Consider the following 24,171-nt stretch of genomic DNA (forward strand, 5'->3'; position numbering starts at 1 on the left):
GCGTAAAATACAGAATGCAGGAATACAAATGAGATCATTTCAGGGTATTGTCACAAAATATAATTTATTGTTTTTTTCTCCCCAGCAGCTGATGAAGATGAGAGCCCAAGAGAAGGTAACACCACAGCAAATGTTATTCATTACATCTTTAACTCGGGTGCTACAAATGTAGTTGCTGATTATCACTGTTCACTCTCAGCAGGGGATGTCAAAAGGAAGATAGAGAAGTTAAACCGAAGCCTCAACAAAGATGGACGGACTCCGCTCAGAAGAGGATCTGCTCCTGAAGAGTCAGGTCTGTAAACTACACTAACGGAGCTTGATGCAGGATATATGATCTTTTTTTAAGTCACTGCCCTGCATGATGGCTGTAATGTGTAATGTGTAATGTTTTCCTGCTGTGTTCAAAGTGTTTCCTACCTCATGTCATCCTGACTACATTACTCCAACCATTTTTTCAGGAATCATTCAAAACACCATGTCAGCCGTTCAAATTTCTGCTACATGGTTTAACTGATTACTCGAAATGTTACTAGAAAAATGTTTTAATTAATCTTGAAAATAATTAGGACAGACTCAAAGTATAGAAATGTAAGGTTTAAATATATTTGTTACAACCTCCATGGAGTAACACTGATTGATTTTTAACCCAGACGGCCTTTTGAACAATTTAATCCTTCTGCAATTCCTGAGCAGACAGGTGCACTTTTTAACTGTTTTTTTATTCTTTCTACTGTTTTGCAGAGCCAGAGAAGAAGCCAGATGAGGGTAAGGAAGCATCACCTGCTCCAGCCGGTCCTGATTCCTCTTCAACTGATCAGCCACCTTCCTCTGCGACAACAAGCCCTCCAGATTTGGACCTCAAGAACACTGATGGTGAACACAGGGAAGAGTCTGTATCAGAGCCAGAGAAGAAGCCGGATGAGGATACAAATGCATCATCTGCTCCAGCCGGTCCTGAAACCTCTGCTGCTCATCCAAGTTAGACAAAAAGCGGTTCAGATATTGACCCTAAGAACATTGCAGATGTTCAGAATCAACACACGAGCAAGACACCAACTTAGCACAGGTAGTAACAAGCACAAAAGATAACAAACAAGAAACTGACAAACCTGTTTCTGCAGCTAAAAATAGATCAGATATCAGCGGTGATGTTGAAAAAACAACTAAGACACAATGTTTAACCAACTCCCGGCAGCCTGAGAGCTCTATACCAACAACAGAAGACACCAGCACTGCAGAAGCTGCACACACGGACTCAAATAAAAAAGAAGAGGACACAATCAGACAGGACTCAGGTGAGAGTGAGGGGCAGTCAGACAGCCCTGCAGAGGCAGATTAAGATGAGGGTCAAACTGTTGAAGATAATAAAGAGGTCTAGTTTGGCCAAAAATGTAAAAAGGCTTTGATACAAACTTTGCAAACTGAAATGAGAAAGAGAAAAAGATAAGCTCGTTAAAAAGATGTGATGGAAGAGTTAAAGAGAAGAGGACTTTCAGACGGACGTACAGAAAGAGCCAGAGTACAGAATGAAATACATTTGTTAAAACCTTTCATTAAGAAAAATCACAAGTACGTTTTCTTCTATTTTTAATGTTATTCATGTGACCTGTATGACTAACAGTTGAATTGTACAGTTATTTTTTGTTATTTTAATGTTACACTTTCATTTAGCAGACTCTTTTGTCCAAAGCAACGGACATCTGAGAGTTACTGATCTATGCATTCATACCCGATGGCTATGCCGCTAGTTACTTCGTTACTTAACATTTGTATCTTAATATGAAATATGTCACATCTCCTCTGTGAAGCCAGCCCCAAAACAGGGCCAAGTGAGGTTACACCTCCCAAAACACATGACCACATGCCTTTACCTAATTTTCATATTTTGCACAAGGAACATCTTTAAAAATCGTTTTCCCTGCTGTTCTGTTACATAAAAGTTAATTGGAGCTAGAATCATGTTTTGATTAGAGTACCTCTTTTCATTCCTTAATTATGCAATATAATACTGATACCACCAAAAGGGAGGGAAAAACGGATACAAATTTTAGGTCATATCACCCACTCCATTGTTGAGTTGTGTTTCATGTTTAAGAACTTTGCATCCAGAATTTAAAATAAATATTTTTGAGGAAAATACTGGATCTGTTGCATTTATTGATGTAGATGAGCATCATTGGTTACCTTTTATCACCATTTTCTGTAGGGTCTGCTCGGGTCAATTTGAGATGTTTCATTTGAATTTCACGAATCTGCTTCCCTCTGAGTGTTGATTGATGCATCTCCTTGGATCATAGGGTTGAGCCCCCCATCGTAGTTTGACAAAGAAGGGGGCCCCAAACAGAATCTTGCATAGGGCCCCCAAAAAGCTAGAAATAGCCCCTTGGTCAAATCAGCCGCACCTTTTTTTCCTCTGCGCAAATGCACTAACATTTACGGTAATCGTAATGAAACGGGTCTGAAGAGCTGCTGGTAGTGAATTTGGGGCAGACTGCGGTCTCACAATCAGACCCATGAAACATACGATACTTTTACAGTAATTATTCCCGGTAATAAACTGAAGGTATCACGAAGGTATCCTTCCGGATTTCAAAGTAAAGGACGACGTGAGAAAAAAACCAAAAAAACATATACATATACAAGATACATATACTCCTGAACTAAGTACCTCCTAGACTACTTGTATAACTACTGTGAAGTACGTTTACTGTGTACTGTGTTCATATTATGCATGCGAGTAGTCTAGTAAGTACTAAGTTCAGCAGTATATGAATCTTGGACTACTTGTGGAAAATAAGGTTTTTATTCCACATCAAAGTTGGGCGAAATATCCTTATTCTTGCTCTCTGTTAAGGATTTTGACAAGGTATTACTCGAAAAGTACACAGTAAAAGTACTTCACAGTAGTTATACAAGTAGTCTAGGAAGTACTTAGTTCAGCAGTATATGTATCTTGAGCTACTTATGGAAACAATGTTTTTTTGTTTTTTTCTCACGTCGTCCTTTACTTGTACCTTCGTGATACCTTCAGTTTATTACCGGGAATAATTACTGTAAAAGTATCGTATGTTTCATGGGTCTGATCATAGACGTGTATATATGTCTATGGGTCTGATCATGAGACCGCAGTCTGCCCCAAATTCACTACCAGCAGCTCTTCAGATCGGTTTCATTACGATTACCGTAAACGTTAGGTCATTTGCGCACAGGAAAAAAAGGTGCGGCTGATTCGACCAAGGAAACGCAACCCACGGGTGGCTTTTTTTATCCCTTTCATGGAAAGAGATGAGTGATGGCGAGCTGGAAGAACTGATAAGCTGGGAGCCGCATTCCAACAAACCTCAAGGGAGAGGACAGCAACAATCATCAGCTTATAGAAATCATCATAAACCGATCAGCAACAACTCTTTATTTAGTTTTTGGACCTGTACGCCTGAATTGTTTTTTTGATTTAAAGGACAATTCTAAATGAACTTTTGAAAAGAAAATTGCATATATTTTGAGTTTAGAATATTATATGAATGTTTTGAACTGCCTGGTCGACAAAAGAGAATTTGTGAATTGTTATATATTTTATATATTTTTCATTTTCCTTAATATAAGGTATTTTGCTTAAACCCATTTCAAGTCTCCTCGGCTATTAAATATTGACATCAGTTTCATTTTACTTCTCTTTCCGAGTTTCTTCTGGTTTAATTTCTCTAGTCCAACACTTAATGTTTAGCAATCATATTATTATTATAACAGATAAATGATAGTAAATGTATATGTGCTACATATTGCTCATGTATATAGTGAAAGTAGCGCCGTGGAGACCTGGCATTGTCTGGTACATGGTAAGTACTGTAGAATAAAGTTGCCGTGTGGAAATTCCCACTCTGTTGACTGTTACTGTCTGAGCTAACCAGCTATCTCGGGGCTTCTGCTAATTGCTACATGTCGCTAGCCCTTTCGACCTGTACCAGAAACGTTACAACACACAGGCATCGAAATGTTACGCGTCCATTTGACTGAAACTAAATGAGTTTAACGAGATAATTAATAATAGCCATTTTGAATTTTTAAAAAATGCTTCGATTACGTGACGTTACTTCTTCGACGTAATCGCCCCAGTTCACCCAGGCATACAGTAGAAGTGGTACCCCCTGAATGCGTCAGTACTCAAGTACCTACCCGAGCAGCGATAGACCTGACACCTGTAAGGTTTATGAGTCTCAGGTTGCTGCATCAGAATAATCTCCACTGCAGAGGCTTGGACTGTCTCAGCGGACAGAGAGACATTCTAGCGGCAGCAAGCACCATTATACCTGAGAGGAGTCAGTCTCGTAGTGAGAGGTATGAGCTTCTTCCTCTTGCTCCCTGCTCGACTGTAGATCAGCACTCTTCTGTCCCTGTGACTGAGCCAGCCTGGGAAACTCTTTACCGAGACATGACCCGTGGCTATATGACTGCTTCTTCGTGTCATATTCAGCGCTTAGAAGTTTTTGTCTTTCGTATGCCTAACATCGCAGGAGAGGCAATAAATAGAAGGCGCCGCTGCAGAGGCTTGGTCCGCTTCAGTGAGAGGCATGAACTTCCTCTTCTCGCTCTCGGCTCATCTTTAGATCAGCCGCCTTCTTTCCCTGTTGATGAGCCAGCCTGTGACAACAGCGAAACTTTTGGTGGCTCAGACACACCGCAGCCTGCTGGCAGCGGACCAGGAGAAATTAGGTGTAAGATCACAGCTGGAACTCCAACTCTTCCCAACAACAAAGTGGAAGACGGGATAAATAGGCAGAAGATGAGTCAGAAGAACGAGCAGACCAAGAATCAGAAGAACAGGCAGATGAAGATTCAGAAGCTGAGGCAGATGAACAAGCAGGATAGCATCCAGCTGATCAAGCAGGAGAAAAGTCAGAACAATCAGGAGAACGATCAGGAGAACAGTCAGAAGATCAGCAAGAAGAAGAAGAAGAAGAGGTATCAGTTGGAGTGTGACAGGAGTGGGTACAGGAATAGACAAAGAGTGTCACGCTCTCTCCTCTTTTTTTTTCTTCTTTTTCCACTTTTCTTTCAGGGTTTACTCCGGGTGCTCCGGTTTCTTCCCACATTTTTAATTCGGCCATTAAAATAAAATAAAATTTAGAAAAAATAAAATAAGCATTTCAAAAGTATTTATTCTGATGTAATGGTGTATGTTGATTCAATGCAGTTAGGAAAATTGAGGACCGCAGTTCTGGGACCACATATCTCGTACCCTTTTGTGTATGCAACAGTGCCACCTTTTGCACGGATGTAAAATAGCAACTAAGGCAGTGTTCTGCCGAAATACCACTTTTTGTCTTCTAGTTTTAAAGGTTTATTACACCCAAATACAAACTCTATAAAACATTAAAAGGTTTATTACACCCAAATACTAACTCTATAAAACATTAAAAGGTTTATTACACCCAAATACTAACTCTATTAAACGTTTAAAGGTTTATTACACCCAAATACAAACTCTATAAAACATTAAAAGGTTTATTACACCCAAATACTAACTCTATTAAACGTTTAAAGGTTTATTACACCCAAATACAAACTCTATAAAACATTAAAAGGTTTATTACACCCAAATACTAACTCTATTAAACGTTTAAAGGTTTATTACACCCAAATATAAATTCTATAAAACGTTTAAAGGTTTATTACACCCAAATACAAATTCTATAAAACGTTTCAAGGTTTATTACACCCAAATACAAATTCTATAAAACGTTTCAAGGTTTATTACACTTAAATACTAAGTTCTACAAACAGTAGGTTTATTACACACAAATAGTAACTTCTATGATACGAGATAACTTTTGTTTGGGGACTTTAATGTGTAAAATTTTACTTTAACAGTGCCTGATGTAATGCATGAGAGGAAGAGGACAGCCATCTTTTAACTGAAGAACTCCACTAAATTGTTATTGTATGTTTGAATTTTAAAAGTGGATCAAATGCAGTGTATGCAAGATGGTATTACAGGACACGATACTGACAGGGAACACAGGCCACACAAACCAGGAGGCGACATACTACAGGATCCCAATGCTTATTATAAATAAGATGTAGAGTATCTGATTGCATTCAGTCAGGTGCTTGTTTGACAGTGTTTAAAATATATATCTGTCTTCTTTTATGTTTATATTACTCAGAGGTTCAGCATGTTGACTCACACACTGACATGGAGTGTTTATACTCTCTGGCAATCCTAAATACATTCTCAACGACATGGTTCCAGTGAATAGTTAAATAACAGCATTTTAATAGAGCAAAAATAAATACAATTTTTATTCTAGTAGACATTTCAACGTTTTCTAAGATGTCAAATATGTCTGGCTTAATCACTGGCATGACACCTAGAATTTTGTATTTGATGAAATGGTACAGCATTAGAACAATAGAACTAACGCTAATGGCGGCGACCAATAGAATACATTTTATTTATTACATTTTATTACATTTACCATGAAGTGTTAGGACTATTACAATTTATGAGTAGATCCCCAATGGTATCTCAAACTAAATCTCATGGGGAGATTTATCAGATGATTAAACATGTGTTTTCAGATTTAATTTGGCTATCAATTATTGACATTATTGATTATTGACATAATTCACTAACAAAAAGGAAAAGTAAAGGAGAAAATTAAAATGATTTTAAATGATTTATTCTTAAATTACAATTATTAATTACAGTCTGACAACATTTTAAAAGACTAATGATTTTTTGCCAATTTATGTTTTTTTTGTTTTAGGCTATAAATAGTAAACAAATTTTTAGATCGGTATTTTGATATAAAATATGAATAAATAAAATACATAAAATATAAAATAAAGGTAATATAATAACCCAAATGTGGATGTTATGTTTTGTTTGAATAATAATGAAGATAAAAGCTATGGGAACAAGCAAAAATTCAAAACATATCATAAAAGGTCCATGGTTGCATGAGGTTGACTCATTAAATTGGTACTTTATATCACTGTAACTTAGACTTACTGTAACTGAATGGATAACACCTGTCAAATGTGACTGTGTATCTTTTCATTTAGTGGCGATACAAACTGATTGCAATTGAAGGAACAGAATTTAATCAATCAACTACTTTAAACAAAGTGGTTTTGTATCAACATCCATTGGGATCTATTTAAATCATAGATATTTATTTTTCATTGGTTTCACACTTTATAAGACATTGCATATTTTTATCTATATTTATTTTTATAATGGAGTTATTGTGTATTTTATTCTTTTTTTAAATCCTAGAAAAGCACAACGTCCCAAACTGAGTGTTGTAGAGTATCCAGCAGGAGACCATTTATGTATAAAACATTTTCCTGACACTACAAAGGTTTATAATGAAGTTATTGTGTATTGTTATTATAAAAACAACCCTAATATATAAAAGCACAGTTCCCCCCAAATCATTGCTGTAGTGTAAGCAAAATGACATTATTTAGGTGTCACGTCATTTTATTGACACTACACCTAACCAGGGCGAAGTTATTGAATATTGTTGTAGTGTCCTTTTTCGGCATTGCAATTTGCAGATGGTCCCTGCGCACTCTTCTGACAGCAGTTTGTGCATCACCGCCAACACAGCCCGGAGGACGGCTCATTCTGTTGAAGATGGGCTTGTAGCGTACTGTCTGCCTTACTGCGGTGCGTGTCGTTTTAATAAAAGCAATGTTTCGCTGCAGAGTTATCGATCCAAGAAAGCCGAATCTGTGAATATGTTTCCAACTTTACTCCTCCTGGGCTAGCGATGAAAAAGTGAAAGTAAAGTTCCGACTGCGGTCGTCGTGTGTCGGATTCCTGGGATTTTCCAGCTTCCCTGAAATGGCTCGTTACTATTTCCTGGCCTGTTTCATCTGGTGAAACCTGTTCTGGCCTAAAGCTACTCAGTGGCGAAAGTGAAAGCTGCTTGTTAAGTAGTTTTACTGTAACTTTGTAACATAATAGATTTTGTCAGTAATTTAGCACAGTCATACGATGCATACGCTAATGGAGGTGACCAATAGAATACATTTTATTTATTACATTTTATTACATTTACCATGAAGTTTTAGGACTATTACAATTTATGAGTAGATCCCAATGGTATCTCAAACTAAATCTCATGGGGAGATTTATCAGATGATTAAACATGCGTTTTCAGATTTAATTTGGCTATCAATTATTGACATTATTGATTATTGACATAATTCACTAACAAAAAGGAAAAGTAAAGGAGAAAATTAAAATGATTTTAAATGATTTATTCTTAAATTACAATTATTAATTACAATCTGACAACATTTTAAAAGACTAATGATTTTTTGCCAATTTATGTTTTTTTTGTTTTAGGCTATAAATAGTAAACAAATTTTTAGATCGGTATTTTGATATAAAATATGAATATATAAAATACATAAAATATAAAATACAGGTAATATAATAACCCAAATGTGGATGTTATGTTTTGTTTGAATAATAATGAAGATAAAAGCTATGGGAACAAGCGTTTTTTCTATATCGCTTATTGTTCCCTCAGCCACCGCTAGATAGTGCTGTTGTTCTGTGCCGCTGAGAAGGTGGAGGTTGACGGTTCAGTGTTTTTCCTTCTTTGGACCACTTTTGGCACTGACAATAGCAGCCCTAATACTCTGTTGTACTACTACAACAGAGTATTAGGGCTGCCTTAAAGGGAAAAAAATCTGAGATAATGAGATAACAGTTGTAATTTTAGGCTATGGCCTATATGCTATTTGAAGGGGAATATCAGAAGAGCAGACAGCCGTCTCGAGAGGTTCATGTATGTTTTGCTTCCATGCTACCAGGTGTGTTCAATCAATGTGACCCTGGCTAAAGTGGTATTAAACCTCCTGTGCAATCATTCACAAGTCTATCTTCATAAGATGGTTTATGGTCCTCATTGTAACGCAGGCAGCTGGCTGCTCTCCTGATATTCCCCTTCATAAAAACAGATAGGCTAACAATAGCCTAAAATTATGACTTTATTCTCGACTCGTAATATTACGATTTTCTCTAATTACTTTTTTCTCGTAAAATTATGACATCATTTTCGTAATCTCAGGTTTTTTTTTCTTTAACCCGGCCCTCATACTGGCGTGTATAGAAAATACAAGAAAGTCTTTCAGCGCTAATGGGCTAGCTATAGCACCGAAGAAAAACAGCTTATTGACTTTAAGCACATGAAAATAAGTTAACATTTTTACCCATAGTCTTAAGATTTTGGACTGACATGAGTAGTTTAATTCACATCCCATTTATTTTACCCATTGTCAGCCTAGCATGTAGGCTATGGGCATAAACAATGGTCAGGTATCCATCTTATTATTATTAGTATTATTCACTTACTTACTTCAGTTAGACTGTAGAAAAAGACTTACTTTCACGTTGACGTTTGCCTAGCATCTCTCCCCTCCCCTTCCCTCCGGGCTGTGTTGACGTTGACGCTCAAACTGCTGGGAAGAGTGCGCAGGGACCGTCTGCAAATTGCAATGCCGAAAAAGGACATTATAAAAATATTCAATAAATTCATCCTGGTTAGGTATAGTGTCAACAAAATGACTTCACACCTAAATAATGTAATTTTGCTTATACTACAGCAATGATTTTGGAGGAAATGTGCTTTTATATATTAGGGTTGTTTTACAATAACAATACACAATAACTTCATTATAAACCATTGTAGTGTCAGGAAAATGTTTATATACATAAATGGTCTCCTGCTGGATACTCTACAACACTCAATTTGGGAAATTGTGCTTTTATACAATTTCTAGGATTTTTTAAAAGAATAAAATACACAATAACTCCATTATAAAGCAATGTAGTGTCACCAAACCACAGACATTTCACATTGAATCATCAAAGCGATCTCTTCAAAGAAGAAGAGACATGGCTGAAGAAATTCTTAAAGGATCAGGTATTAGTACACTTAGATTATTAATTAATTAATAGATTATTATTATGTTGGACCCTCCATGCCAAATCAACAGGTTTTTTTTTTACCACTAACTCAACTAGTTCCACAACTTAACTGAAGCTGTATATACAGTATATGTATGTATGTATATATATATATATACACACACACCCACACCCACACACACACACACACGTATACATAGGCCTATACATTTTTTAAAATTACGAATCAATTATTGTCTACTGTTATGCTTTACAGGTTTCCTTAATTTAAAATGTACTTAAAATGATGTATGTATTTATCTCCATGTATATTCAGTGTGAAACCTGTTGAAGATGGTTCCACATGCATTGCCTTTGAATGATGCCAGCACAAATACCAAACAAAGATACCCCTTGGCATTGTGTATTGTGCAACAACTCTAACTAGAGAGGCTACGGGTGAGTTTGGCTTACTGTTACCAGAGCTTTAAAGGTTAATGTCTGAAGAATGTAGGGAATCAAAATGTTTGCAAGTGCAAGAATCCTCTTTTTAAAATCTTAATGGGAACTTTGTGATTTTACCTGGTGCCATAATGGTAGTTGTTTACTTATAAACTGCATGTCCATAAATCTTGTTCAGCACAAATAATGTCGAACGTGCAAAAAAACAAAAACTGTACTGCAATTGATGTGTAACTGAAATATTCTTGATAAAACGTTAAAGCTGTGTAAGCTGTTTATTTTGCCACATATACACGCTAATTTTGTCTTTCAGTTTGTTGAACATGTTAAAAGGGAGCCTGTTTAAACGGCTATTCATAAAGTATATGAGTATATATTTTTATGCTACACAAGTATACAATTCAAAACATATCATAAAAGGTCCATGGTTGCATGAGGTTGACTCACTAAATTGGTACTTTATATCACTGTAACTTAGACTTACTGTAACTGAATGGATAACACCTGTCAAATGTGACTGTGTATCTTTTCATTTAGTGGCAATACAAACTGATTGATTAAATTCTATTCCTTCAATTGCAATCAACTACTTTAAACAAAGTGGTTTTGTATCAACATCCATTGGGATCTATTTAAATCATAGATATTTAGTTTTCATTGGTTTCACACTATTCAAGACATTGCATATTTTTTATCTATATTTATTTTTATAATGGAGTTATTGTGTATTTTATTCTTTAAAAAAAAAAGAATCCTAGAATAGCACAACGTCCCAAACTGAGTGTTGTAGAGTATCCAGCAGGAGACCATTTATGTATAAAACATTTTCCTGACACTACAAAGGTTTATAATGAAGTTATTGTGTATTGTTATTATAAAAACAACCCTAATATATAAAAGCACAGTTCCCCCCAAATCATTGCTGTAGTATAAGCAAAATGACATTATTTAGGTGTCACGTCATTTTATTGACACTACACCTAACCAGGGCGAAGTTATTGCATATTGTTGTAGTGTCCTTTTTCGGCATTGCAATTTGCAGACGGTCCCTGCGCTTCTGACAGCAGTTTCTGCATCAACGCTAACGTCAGTTATACAGCCCGGCTCGTTCCGTTGAAGATGGGCTTGTAGCGTACTGTCTGACTTACTGCGGTGCGTGTCGTTTTAATAAAAGCAATGTTTCGCTGCAGAGTTATCGATCCAAGAAAGCCGAATCTGTGAATATGTTTCCAACTTTACTCCTCCTGGGCTAGCGATGAAAAAGTGAAAGTGAAGTTCCGACTGCGGTCGTCGTGTGTCGGATTCCTGGGATTTTCAAGCTTCTCTGAAATGGCTCGTTACTATTTCCTGGCCTGTTTCATCTTCACCTCCTGTCTGGGTGAGTTTGTCTGCAGATCATGCCTGTGGTGATGTTTAAAGCTTTGCACTTCTGCGTTGACATGAAAAGTACAGATTAGGTAATCATTTACCCAAAGTTGAGTTCAATAGTTAAGAAAGTAGGTAAAATTGTGTCTCTTTACATTATTTAGTGTGAACTGTCATATGAAAAAAACAAAAAACATAAAAAAGCCACTCTTTGCTCAGCCTTCTTGCTCATACAGTGACCATGTCAGAAAGGTGTGGCCCAAGGCAGATGAGACAATGTTCAGACATATTGAATATTTCCACAGATCTTAATCTGTTGTTTTCATACTTTCTTTTTCTGCTGTTTGCTACTGCAAGCGTTCAGCCTTCTATTGAAATGTGTTTCTAATATATTGGAAACAGCTGACTTGGCTTAACACTATTAACTTGTCTCAAAACATATCTTACATTTGTATCAGTAGCTCTCCAGTGTTACCAAAAACTGAACATTATAAGCTTCATGCAAAAAGAAATGATTGCATATTTGCTTTATTTTCATTTAAAGAGCAGGTCTATATTATATCTAAATCTAAATGTTATATGTGTGAAGTGATGTCGTAATACTCATGTGTAAATGGTTGCAAGTAACTGTGAATTAACATTCCTTAATTGATGATCTAACATTATCTATCATTAAGTGTATACTAATCACATACAGTCACAGTGACTTCATCATTTCTTAATGGTGAGCAACAGCAATACATGATGCAGCCTGCATTAGTTCATGCGCTGGGTAAGCATTACTTAAGTATCTAAAGTGTTACCATTCTCTGAAGCAGCTGAGATCCTTCAAACTGAACTCTGCACTTTGGTGTGCTCATGCTGAAGTGGTTGCACAAGATTCATCTTGCACATTCAATAACACGTAATCAGTGTATTTGCACATTACGTCTCTGTACACTGTATTTGCAAAATTATAACTCTGTACACTGTACTCTAGTTAGTTAGTTAGTTATTAGTTTATTTCATCGTGTCATGCACAAAAATGTGCCCAGCCCACATGGGCTTACAAGACACTACAGTCAAAACAAGCAAGAGCAAAGGCTGAAGGAGAAGTAAAGAACAGTTACACCTCAAAATACATCAAACACTGTCTAATAAAGTATGAGAAACAAAACAAACAACAAAACAGAAACATCAAACATAAAGTGTTCTACTACGCTGTTGGAGAGCCTTAAACACAAATTCAGCCAACTGAAATACTTCATGTGTGAATAGACACTGAAGTCTGCATTCTTCAGACATAGATAACAAATCAGGACAATCTGCAGGCATTTTGCCAGAAAGATGACATCTGAGATTGTGATACAGAGGACAGCAAAACAAAAAATGACAGACCTCTGTGCTCGAGTTAGGTTCAGGGTGACATAAAGCTCTGTATGGTAATATCTTTAAGCAAACAAAGAAAGATGTTCTTAGTTAGTCTGTTATCCGGCATGTTGATTATCTGTTCCACAGTCGCAATATGTCACCCTTATGCCGCACCTCACATGGTTCCCAGCCCATGTCACCATAAATAGCATGTTTTGGGGCGTTTTTATGCACACCCAAACTTGGTTTGCTTACTGTAACCCCAGACCCCTGCACCATAATCTAGAATGGGACAAACACAAGATTTATAAAGCTGTGTGTAGGTTTTATAACCAAGATCCCTACATAACTTCACCTTATTAAGGACAGCTCCCAGTGTTCTACCTACAGAGTCTGATAACACTTTTATTCCCTCTTCAAATGTAAGGTGGTCATCAACAGTAAGTCCTAGGTATTTGTATTTCTTCGTGAATGCCAGAGGCGCTGTGCCAAAAGAAAATCTAAACTCAGTCTGTAACTCTCCCTTCTTCCTGAAATGCATAAACTGAGTTTTGTCTCTGTTTATCTTTAACCTCCAGTTAGTGCACCAACAGTACACAATATTCAACAAACTCTGAAGGTCATCTTCATTCTCAGCAAGTATGAATATTCAATTCAATACATGTCTGTAACCAACAGATTATAAAACTGAACCAGCAGGTGATTATACAGCCCATACTGATCCTTCAGGAGGAAGATAGCAGGAGAATATTATAAAACAATACTCGGACACCAGATGCTTCAACTGTAAACCAAAAATACCATCTACTGATCTATCAATTAAACATACTGTTACGCCGCACCCTAAGGCGGCCCTATGGGGCTAACAACTATACACATTTGACCCAACAAACTCACAGGAAACACCTTAAAACAGTCAAAACCAAGGGATTTATTATAGACAATACTAACAACCACATTAACTGAAGGCTAACAAAAGCAGCTAGAACACAACAACACAAAATCCCAGTCTGAGAGGCCGAACCACAGCAGTCCCCACTCCAGAAGCCTCACCCCTTCAGATGCCATGTCTGGGGTTTTTAAGCATCCAAGACCAGGTGAACCTCATTGTGCAATCAGCAGGGAAGAGCTGGGAAGACAACAGAAAGGCAAAAGGGACAAACAGTGCAGGGAACACATACAGCATTAACAGTACACTGAATGAACTGAAAATGTAATTTCTCACCAAAATCCCCACACCAACTGAGTTTTTTCTGTTGTGTCCAAACCAAGTATATCCCTCTATATTAATGTTATTTAGTCCGGTTAAATGCGTCTCATTGAGGGAGATGAAGTCCGGGTTGAAACTCCTTAATTAGGAGCCTGAGCTCAAAGTTCATATCTGTCCACCCATTTATATTCCAGTGTACAAGAGTAAATTGTTCAGGACTTACGAGCTGGGCAGACGGTCTTCTGGTGTCGGCCCTCCGTCTCCGCTCCTCGTTTCCGCCGTCATCCACACCTGTTGGCCGCCGTAGTATATTTGCACATTAACAACTTGTACACTGTAATTGCACATTTACAACTCTAAAGACTGTATTTTAGATTTTAGATTTACTAGATGAGCTTATTTGTATAATTGTTTGTAGCATTCTTGGATGTGTATATTTCTTTCTTCTAGTGTTAGGGTTGTTTTTACTGTGTATTTATTCTGGTGCTGTACACCACAATTTCCCTGTCTGTCTGTCTGTCTGTCTGTTCAGCTGGCTGATCATACTCTTAATGTTTAAAATTCCACACTTCAACCATTCAACACTCTTCCACACTTAATGCTGCATATTTTCATACCTCTCTTTGTGTCTAGTTGCAGGGCAGTCTACAAAATATGCCCTCAAGGGGGCTGTGGTACACTTCAGGCCAGACGTCTCTGGACAACCGAATACAATTCTGTGGAAACATAAAGGAAACAAGGTGGTAGAGCTGGACAGCAAGAAGCAGGTTACAATGTACAGCCCGTTTGAAGGCAGAGTCACTCTCAACTCGACCTCTGCAGAACTTCAAATCACTGGACTCAGATTTGAAGACAGCGGAGAATATGAATGTGAAGTAGAGATAAACAAAAAATTAGATAGACGGAATTATGCATTGGAGGTCATAGGTAAGTTTTCTTAGTAACTTTTGTGGTTTTATACAATAAATCGATTGTTGGTACCTAAAGTGTATCGCTGGGAGTAGATGGGTTGCTTTAACAAATGATATAAACCCAACACAAAATAAAATGGATTTTTAGGCAAAATTTTGCCTAAGTATCTCAAAATAATGGCCTAGTATCTCAATGTTTCGACTTAGTATCTCAAAATAATAACTTAGTATATGAATATTTAAACTTAGTATCTCAATATTATCTCAAAATTTTTACATGCTAAGTCATTCTTTTGAGAAATAAAGTTTCTCAATATAATGACTTACACGTTTTACCATCCAAGTGGCAGAAACAGGCTTCCATACGAGCCTTATTCATACTGAAACCATAATCAATCTGTCATGTACCATCATGTTTATCTCAAACCAAGAAGTATTGTTACTTAACATTTTCTGATCAGCAATTTATTCCCCTTATACTCTATACTAGGTTTTACATTTTGCCAAAGTTTTGTTTGGTTTAATTGTTTAATAATTTAGCTATGTACTGCTTATGTTTTCATTAAGACAAGGTTGCCATGCCGACCATATCCTGTGAGATGAATGATGCATCTGGAATCCAGGCGACGCTGGTGTGCTCTGCAGAGCCCAGACCGCCTCAGTCCCCACTGAAGTTTGAGTGGAGATCACGGGGAAAACCACACCCACGACCAAATTACACAATATCCCTGGGAGATAAACACGATGAGGAAGTGTACAGCTGTTCAGTGAGCAACCCTCTGAGCAATGAAACAGCTACATTCACTGCAAAGGAATGCTACCCTGGTACGACTTTACATAGACACTATATAGTATGTTTATGTTGTGTAATGTTTCTTTCCAAGCACATGCACTTTCAGAAAATGCTGAACTTAGTTGAGCTTTAGTTTTTACAAGGCCTGACCGGAATAAATGTATGAATAGATATCAAAGTGATTTACAAGATTAATATATCCTTTAGTTTTTGTCTCAAGAGAGAAGACGTGACCTCATATTCATATTCTAGACAAAATGTCCCGTGTTACAGAACTATATGGAGTTGTTTTTGTTTTGCATGTAATATAATTAGAAATGTGTCTAACTTTGACTTCTGTGTTTCTGTGCAGACAGCAGTTCATCTGTAGCTCTGATTGTCAGTTTGGTCATCACAGGTTTAGTAATTATTCCACTGGTTGTGGGCGGCATAGTGTACCGCAAACGAAAACAAAAAGGTACAGTAAGAAAAAAAACACTTGAATCCAAAAGAAATTATATTTTTTTTTTCTGTTATTATTGACTCAAACATGCTTTATTTATTTATTTATTTATTATTTTCTCTTCTCTCACTCTTATTTTCAGCATGTTTTGCCGAAGGTGGTGTCAAAAAACAGTCACCAACCAGAGGTACGATACATTTTCAGTCTCATATGTTGGGTTGTGACTGTAATTCTTTTATCAGATATTTTGTCGACAATTTTAAGGAATTAATTGATTGATTTAAAAAATCAACTGGTCATTTATAAAGTTTCAAAAAGACCCAAAGCTCAAAACATCTTGGATTTGCAATGCAAACTGTGTTTACAGTTTACTATGAGGCAAAGCCATGAAGAGCTTGAACCAGCGAATCAAGCAGGTTCATCAGGCAGGTGTCGTCTGCTCCTTGTGTACAGAGAGTGTTGCAGAGCAGACCGAGCACAAAGCTCCAAAGCACCACAATCCTTTAAATGTGGATAAATAAATTAGGGTTAGGGTCACAGCTGAAACTCTTCTTATATTTGTACTGATGATACATAATGATAGATATTGGTGCATGCTGTGGTTGCCTAGACAGCGGCTCTCATGTGAAAAAAGTTGGTCACAAATTTCTCTGAAATATTTTGTGTTAAAATCAGTTTCAGGCTCCGAGGAGGAGACGGCTCAGGGTGATGAAAAAAAGGCTCTTATTTACAGAGCACCCATACTTCCCTCTGATCAGCCACTTAGCCCACGGGGCTCCGTACAAGGTAATAACATGAGTCCTAATGACCCTGCCAGCTATCACTTTTATATTTGTTTTGTGGGATATTTTGTATAAAACACAGATTAGAGTAATGAGATTGACATAATTTTAGGGAGTGAGTGTCACAAGTTAAAATTAATTAAAACATTAAAGGACTAGAAATCATTTTCCCTTCATCTTCTGTTCCACAGCTCCTGTTTCACAAGATAAGGGTTCACCAAAATGTATTTTTTATAACTTAGACACATGATAACGGGCTGCTAAATAAGTTTGCTGGTTTTGACTGTTCACTCTTTCCAGGGCAAATCAAAGACAGGATAGACAATCTAAACAAATGCAAGGATGCACGGACTCCGCTCAAAAAAGGCCCAGGTAATTTCTGTTCTTGTAAAAAGCTGCAGCCGATGCTTATTTTCATGATCATCGTCACAAAGCAACAAGTCCTCACATTTAAGAAGCTGTGACCAGACAATATGTGTGTGTCAATCAATAAATGTATTGTTTTAGTTATGCTTTTTATTAAAATATTGTTTGACTCTTATCACTATCATTCATTTTTATTTGTGTTTTAGGTTTCAAAGGTAACAAAGGCGAGCATGAGGAAACTTTCACTCCTCCTTCCTCTTCACTTTCCGATCCGAGGCATCACGCTAACATCAACAATGAGGATGAAGATCCAGACCAGCAAGAAGAACCTGCAGAGAAGCATGTCCCACAGTCTGACCCCTGTGACCCTAAGGAGGTTAATGAACACGACCCAGCTGAATCTACTGATCGGGGATCTGCTTCTGCTTCAGGTTTGGAAAATATACTGTCCTAACTAGATGCAGAGTGATCACAGGATTTCTCTTTTTTATTATTATTTCCTTTACTTTATATTTTTAACTCTTATGTTTTTCTCCTACATCTTTATGTTCTTATATAATTCATTTGTTTTGAAAATTTAGAGAGTATGATATGTCCTTCAAGTGGTTTGGAATATATTCATTAGTTGTGCTTATTGATAAAATGTGTTATTGCATGCAGTTTAACTCCATCAAGAAAAAAGGTGTCTCTCCTATTTTTCTGAGAGCCGTGTGCTGTTCTTGGCAAGAATTGACCATGAAAATGTTCTGTGGATAGTTTAATGACATCATACCAGCTATATTACAACGTTCACACTTTAATTAAATTGGATTGTATTGAATATAATCTGTAATTGAATTATGTATAATCAGGTTGCACTTTAAATCAGATTCTGCTTTTTCTAATCCCAAAATATTCCAATTGTTGTGTTTTGGGAAATGTGGTGTTTTGACCTTCAGGGCCACCATATCGGTTTAAATTGAAAAAAAAAAAAATCAAAAAACTTTTAATGTCTTTCTTCTGCTGTTAATATTTACTAAACACTCTCCCAGCTACAAATGTATTGTTCTAAGAACATTCTGAGTAATGTTACATGCGATGTTCTGGTAATGATTTGAGCGGGAAGTTTTTATGTGGTTCCTAGAATGTTCCTTATAATAGCAGGAGAACGTTCTCTTGAAAACATTTTCAGAAAGTTGCAGTGAGAATGCTCAAATCACATTTAAGGAACGTTTTATAAATCATGTTCTGATAGTTCAGGCCGTACTAACATCCTGAAAAGATCCTCAGAATGTTGCAGTTAAAACGTTTTGTCTTAGTTTAAGTTTTAACGTTACAACATCCTTACAACGTTCTTTTAGGGCTTTTATATTCATGACCTGCGTGCTTTTATTTTAATTTGGAGTCATTTTGTATAAAGTACAGAATGCAGGGATAAAAATGAGATCATTTCAGGGTATTGTCACAAAATATAATTTATTGTTTTTTTCTCCCCAGCAGCTGATGAAGATGAGAGGCCAAAAGAAGGTAACACCACAGCAAATGTTATTCATTACATCTTAAATTCTAAAAAAAAATAAAGGGAACACTTAAACAACACATCCTAGATCTCGATGAATGAAATATTCCAGTTGAAAATCTTTATTCATTACATAGTGGAATGCGTTAAATAAATAACATTAGAATGGTCAATGGAAATCAAAATCATCAACCCATGGAGGTCTGGATTCAGAATCATACTCAAAATAAAAGTGGAAAAATCAGATCACAGGCTGAAGACTCAAGACAATTCAAAATGAGGCTCAGTAGTGTGTGTGGCCTCCACGTGCCTGTATGCACTCCCTACAACGTCTGGGCATGCTCCCGATGAGACGACGGATGTTCTCCTGAGGGATCTCCTCCCAGACCTGGATCAGGGCATCAGTCAACTCCTGGACAGTCTGTGGTGCGACGTGGTGTCGGTAGATGGAACGAGACATGATGTCCCGGAGGTGCTCGATTGGATTCAGGTCTGAGGAACGGGCAGGTCAGTCCATAGCATCAATGCCCTCATCATGCAGGAACTGCTGACACACTCCAGCCACATGAGGCCGAGCATTGTCATGCATCAGAAAAAAACCAGGGCCCACTGCACCAGCATATGGTCTGACAATGGGTCTGAGGATCTCATCCTGGTACCTAATGGCAGTCAGGGTACCTCTGGCTAGCACATGGAGGTCTGTGCGGCCCTCCAAGGAAATGCCTCCCCAAACCATCGCTGACCCATGGTCATGCTGAAGGATGTTGCAGGCAGCAGAACGTTTCCACGGCGTCTCCAGACTCTTTCACGTCTGTGACATGTTCTCAGTGTGAACCTGCTCTCATCCGTGAAGAGCACAGGGCGCCAATGGCGAATCTGCCAATCCTGGTGTTCTCTGGCAAATGCCAATCGGGCTGCACGGTGCTGGGCTGTGAGCACAGGCCCCACTTGTGGACGTCGGGCCCTCATGCCACCTGCATGGAGTCTGTTTCTGACAGTTTGAGCAGAAACATGCACATTAGTGGCCTGCTGGAGGTCATTTTGTAGGGCTCTGGCTGTGCTCCTCCTGTTCCTCCTTGCTCAAAGGAGCAGATAGCAGTCCTGCTGCTGGGTTGTTGTCCTCCTACGGCCCCTTCCACGTCTCCTGGTGTACTGGTCTGTCTCCTGGTATCTCCTCCATGCTCGTGACACTGTGCTGGGAGACACAGCAAACCTTCTTGCCACAGCGCGCATTGATGCGCCATCCTTGATGAGTTGCACTACCTGAGCAACTTCTGTGGGTTGCAGACACTGCCTCATGCTACCTCTAGTGGCGAGGGCACTGGCAAAATGCAAAAGTGACCAAAAATCAGCCAGAAAGGACGAGGACAGGGAAATGGTCTGTGGCCACCACCTGCAGAACCATTCCTTTATAGGGGTTGTCTTGCTAATTGCCTCTCATTTCCACCTGTTGTATGTTCCATTTGCACAACAGCAGGTGAAATCAATTCACAATCAGTGTTGCTTCCTAACTGGACAGGTTGATATCCAAGAAGTGTGATTGACCTGCAGTTACATTGTAATGTTTATGTGTTCCCTTTATTTTTTTGTTGCTGATTATCACTGTTCACTTTCAGCAGGGGATGTCAAAAGGAAGATAGACAAGTTAAACCGAAGTCTCAAGAAAGATGGACCGACTCCGCTCAGAAGAGGACCAGGTAATTATCATTTGTTGTATGTATTGTTAGCCAACAGCTGCAGCTGTACCCAGACATATTTGTTGTTGTCGCTAAAAGTGTTAAGAACACTGAATGACTGAACCCAGAATGCAGACGATGTGGATTTATTGAAAAAAAGGCAACCAGAGAGCTTTCAGAAAAGTCTCTTAAAAAGGTAAGCAGGGAGCGGACAGGTTCCAAGACGAGCAGCAGGTGAGTTTGTTAGGGAGACAGAGTGTTTGCAGGGCGCGGGTAGCTCAGGGGTTGTTGCAGTGGGATCAAGGAAGATGAATGTTCTTGAGAGTGGAGCAGAGCAGTGCAGAGCAGGAGTGGAAATGACGGAGTACAAAAAGGCAGGTGGAGCTGGCGGCTGATCCCAGGAGGTCTAAACACGGAGACAAAAAGGTAAATAAGAGAGTCAAAAAGCACGAAAAAACTAGCCCAAAACAGGAGCCTGACAGTTTACCACAGTAGGGTAACAGACGATCAGGCGAGGAGTAGATGACTGAGCCGCTCTTTTATCCTGCAGCAGTGTAGGTGGCTTGATTGCATGATGAGGAACAGGTGCGTGATTACAGCAGGTGTGCAGACTGATCAGTGTAGACAGACATCCTTGACCACGCCCCAGCTCCAGACAAACATGAACACAGACAAGGGGAACACAGACACGTCCACATGAGGAGAGGGAACAAAGGAAACAAAGGGAGAAAAAAACACAGGATTAATCATTTCCTGTTCTTTAAATTTTTTGTATCATCAGGTTACTTTATAAATCAGATAACTTATCATCACATGACTTTAAAATTACAGTCAGATGTTTTGACCTTTATGGGCCACCATATCGGTTTAAATTACAATACTTTGGATGAATTGTGATGAAATGTAGTTCAGCCCAGCATGCTCCTTTCAGGATGAATTGTGATAACTTTGGTGATCGTCTGATTTTTCAGGGGAGGATCAGAAGACAGATCAGGACGAGGGAAACAGGCGTCCTGTCGCAGCATCCATAACTCCCTCTACTCCAACACATGACGGTACTGTGCCAGGTAATTCATTATATGAGCCCTAATGAGTGTTTTTCTAGCACTTGATCCACAACATGAGAGGCCACCAAAAGGTCACATATGTTTTTATTATAACGTACACATAACATTATTGTTGATAGATCTATAAGTCAGCTGGTTATTTAATAGTTTCAGTACTGCTCTTAGAATCACAGATTGTTCTTAACTGGATCGTTTGACTCCCAGTTACAAAGACAGCTTCTGTATGGTTTAAAAACTTAAAGAATTCATGTTTTTTAATTTTTTTTTTCTGTTCATTTTCAGAAAGTATCACAGGCGAGCATAAGGGAGCTACATCTCCTCCTTCCCCTCCACGTGCTGCGTCACCTCCTCCACAGGTACATCATGCTAACATGAACGACAGTGATGCAGAGCCAGGCCAGCCTGAAGATCCTACAAAGGCAACGGTCCCACAGTCTGAGCCCTCAAACTCTGAGGAGGGAAATGAACAAGATCCAGCATGTGTGTCAGATGGATCTGATGAAGATGGACATGGATCTGCTCCTGAAGAGTCAGGTCTGTAAACTACACTAACTGAGCTTGATGCAGGATATATGATCTTTTTTTAAGTCACTGCCCTGCATGATGGCTGTCATGTGTAATGTTTTCCTGCTGTGTTCAAAGTGTTTCCTACCTCATATCATCCTGACTACATTACTCCAACTATTTTTTCAGGGATCATTCAAAACACCATCTCAGCTGTTCAGATTTCTGCTACATGGTTTTACTGATTACTCGAAATGTTACAAGAAAAATGTTTTAATTAATCTTGAAAATAAATAGGACAGACTCAAAGTATAGAAATGTAAGGTTTAAATATATTTGTTACAACCTCCATGGAGTAACACTGATTGATTTTTAACCAAGACTGCCTTTTGAACAATTTAATCCTTCTGCAATTCCTGAGCAGACAGGTGCACTTTTTAACTGTTTTTTTATTCTTTCTACTGTTTTTCGGAGCCAGAGAAGAAGTCAGATGAGGGTCAGGAAGCATCACCTGCTCCAGCCGGTCCTGATTCCTCTTCAACTGATCAGCCACCTTCCTCTGCGACAACAAGCCCTCCAGATTTGGACCTCAAGAACACTGATGGTGAACACAGGGAAGAGTCTGTATCAGAGCCAGAGAAGAAGCCGGATGAGGATACAAATGCATCATCTGCTCCAGCCGGTCCTGAAACCTCTGCTGCTCATCCAAGTTAGACAAAAAGCGGTTCAGATATTGACCCTAAGAACATTGCAGATGTTCAGAATCAACACACGAGCAAGACACCAACTTAGCACAGGTAGTAACAAGCACAAAAGATAACAAACAAGAAACTGACAAACCTGTTTCTGCAGCTAAAAATAGATCAGATATCAGCGGTGATGTTGAAAAAACAACTAAGAAACACCAACTCCCGGCAGCCTGAGAGCTCTATACCAACAACAGAAGACACCAGCAACACCAGCACTGCAGAAGCTGCACACACGGACTCAAATAAAAAAGAAGAGGACACAATCAGACAGGACTCAGGTGAGAGTGAGGGGCAGTCAGACAGCCCTGCAGAGGCAGATTAAGATGAGGGTCAAACTGTTGAAGATAATAAAGAGGTCTAGTTTGGCCAAAAATGTAAAAAGGCTTTGATACAAACTTTGCAAACTGAAATGAGAAAGAGAAAAAGATAAGCTCGTTAAAAAGATGTGATGGAAGAGTTAAAGAGAAGAGGACTTTCAGACGGACGTACAGAAAGAGCCAGAGTACAGAATGAAATACATTTGTTAAAACCTTTCATTAAGAAAAATCACAAGTACGTTTTCTTCTATTTTTAATGTTATTCATGTGACCTGTATGACTAACAGTTGAATTGTACAGTTATTTTTTGTTATTTTAATGTTACACTTTCATTTAGCAGACTCTTTTGTCCAAAGCAACGGACATCTGAGAGTTACTGATCTATGCATTCATACCCGATGGCTATGCCGCTAGTTACTTCGTTACTTAACATTTGTATCTTAATATGAAATATGTCACATCTCCTCTGTGAAGCCAGCCCCAAAACAGGGCCAAGTGAGGTTACACCTCCCAAAACACATGACCACATGCCTTTACCTAATTTTCATATTTTGCACAAGGAACATCTTTAAAAATCGTTTTCCCTGCTGTTCTGTTACATAAAAGTTAATTGGAGCTAGAATCATGTTTTGATTAGAGTACCTCTTTTCATTCCTTAATTATGCACTATAATACTGATACCACCAAAAGGGAGGGAAAAACGGATACAAATTTTAGGTCAGAATCTTGCATAGGGCCCCCAAAAAGC

General features: G+C 38.3%; 2 protein-coding genes across 5 annotated transcripts in view; both read left to right on the plus strand.

Moving 5' to 3' along the window:
* The window catches only part of LOC138592609 (uncharacterized), a 44,459-nt gene extending 42,997 nt beyond the window's left edge, over positions 1-1,462 (plus strand). The window contains exon 8 of the mRNA XM_069663443.1: positions 745-1,462. Within this exon, the coding sequence (XP_069519544.1) occupies positions 745-986 (242 nt within the window). The 3' untranslated portion in view covers positions 987-1,462. The remainder of the gene's footprint in view (positions 1-744) is intronic.
* A 10,010-nt stretch (positions 1,463-11,472) lies between these two features.
* Positions 11,473-23,548, plus strand: LOC138592107 (nucleolar and coiled-body phosphoprotein 1-like). Of its 4 annotated transcripts, none has more exons than XM_069662731.1 (13): positions 11,473-11,771; positions 14,952-15,245; positions 15,797-16,054; positions 16,375-16,479; positions 16,607-16,651; positions 17,140-17,250; positions 17,547-17,618; positions 17,819-18,043; positions 19,089-19,118; positions 20,727-20,807; positions 21,758-21,853; positions 22,136-22,387; positions 22,836-23,548. In XM_069662731.1, the coding sequence occupies exons 1-13, from the start codon at positions 11,723-11,725 to the stop codon at positions 23,069-23,071; spliced, it is 1,854 nt and encodes a 617-aa protein (XP_069518832.1). In that variant the 5' UTR covers positions 11,473-11,722; the 3' UTR covers positions 23,072-23,548. The 4 variants fall into 4 exon arrangements, with proteins under 4 accessions (XP_069518832.1, XP_069518834.1, XP_069518833.1 ...); XM_069662733.1 differs by having other exon boundaries at positions 21,758-21,841; XM_069662732.1 differs by having other exon boundaries at positions 19,092-19,118.
* Positions 23,549-24,171: the final 623 nt, after the last annotated feature.

Source organism: Semicossyphus pulcher, unplaced genomic scaffold (assembly GCF_022749685.1).
Source record: "Semicossyphus pulcher isolate SPU_LCO1_2020_fin unplaced genomic scaffold, fSemPul1.0.p SCAF_15, whole genome shotgun sequence".
NCBI lineage: Eukaryota > Metazoa > Chordata > Actinopteri > Labriformes > Labridae > Semicossyphus > Semicossyphus pulcher.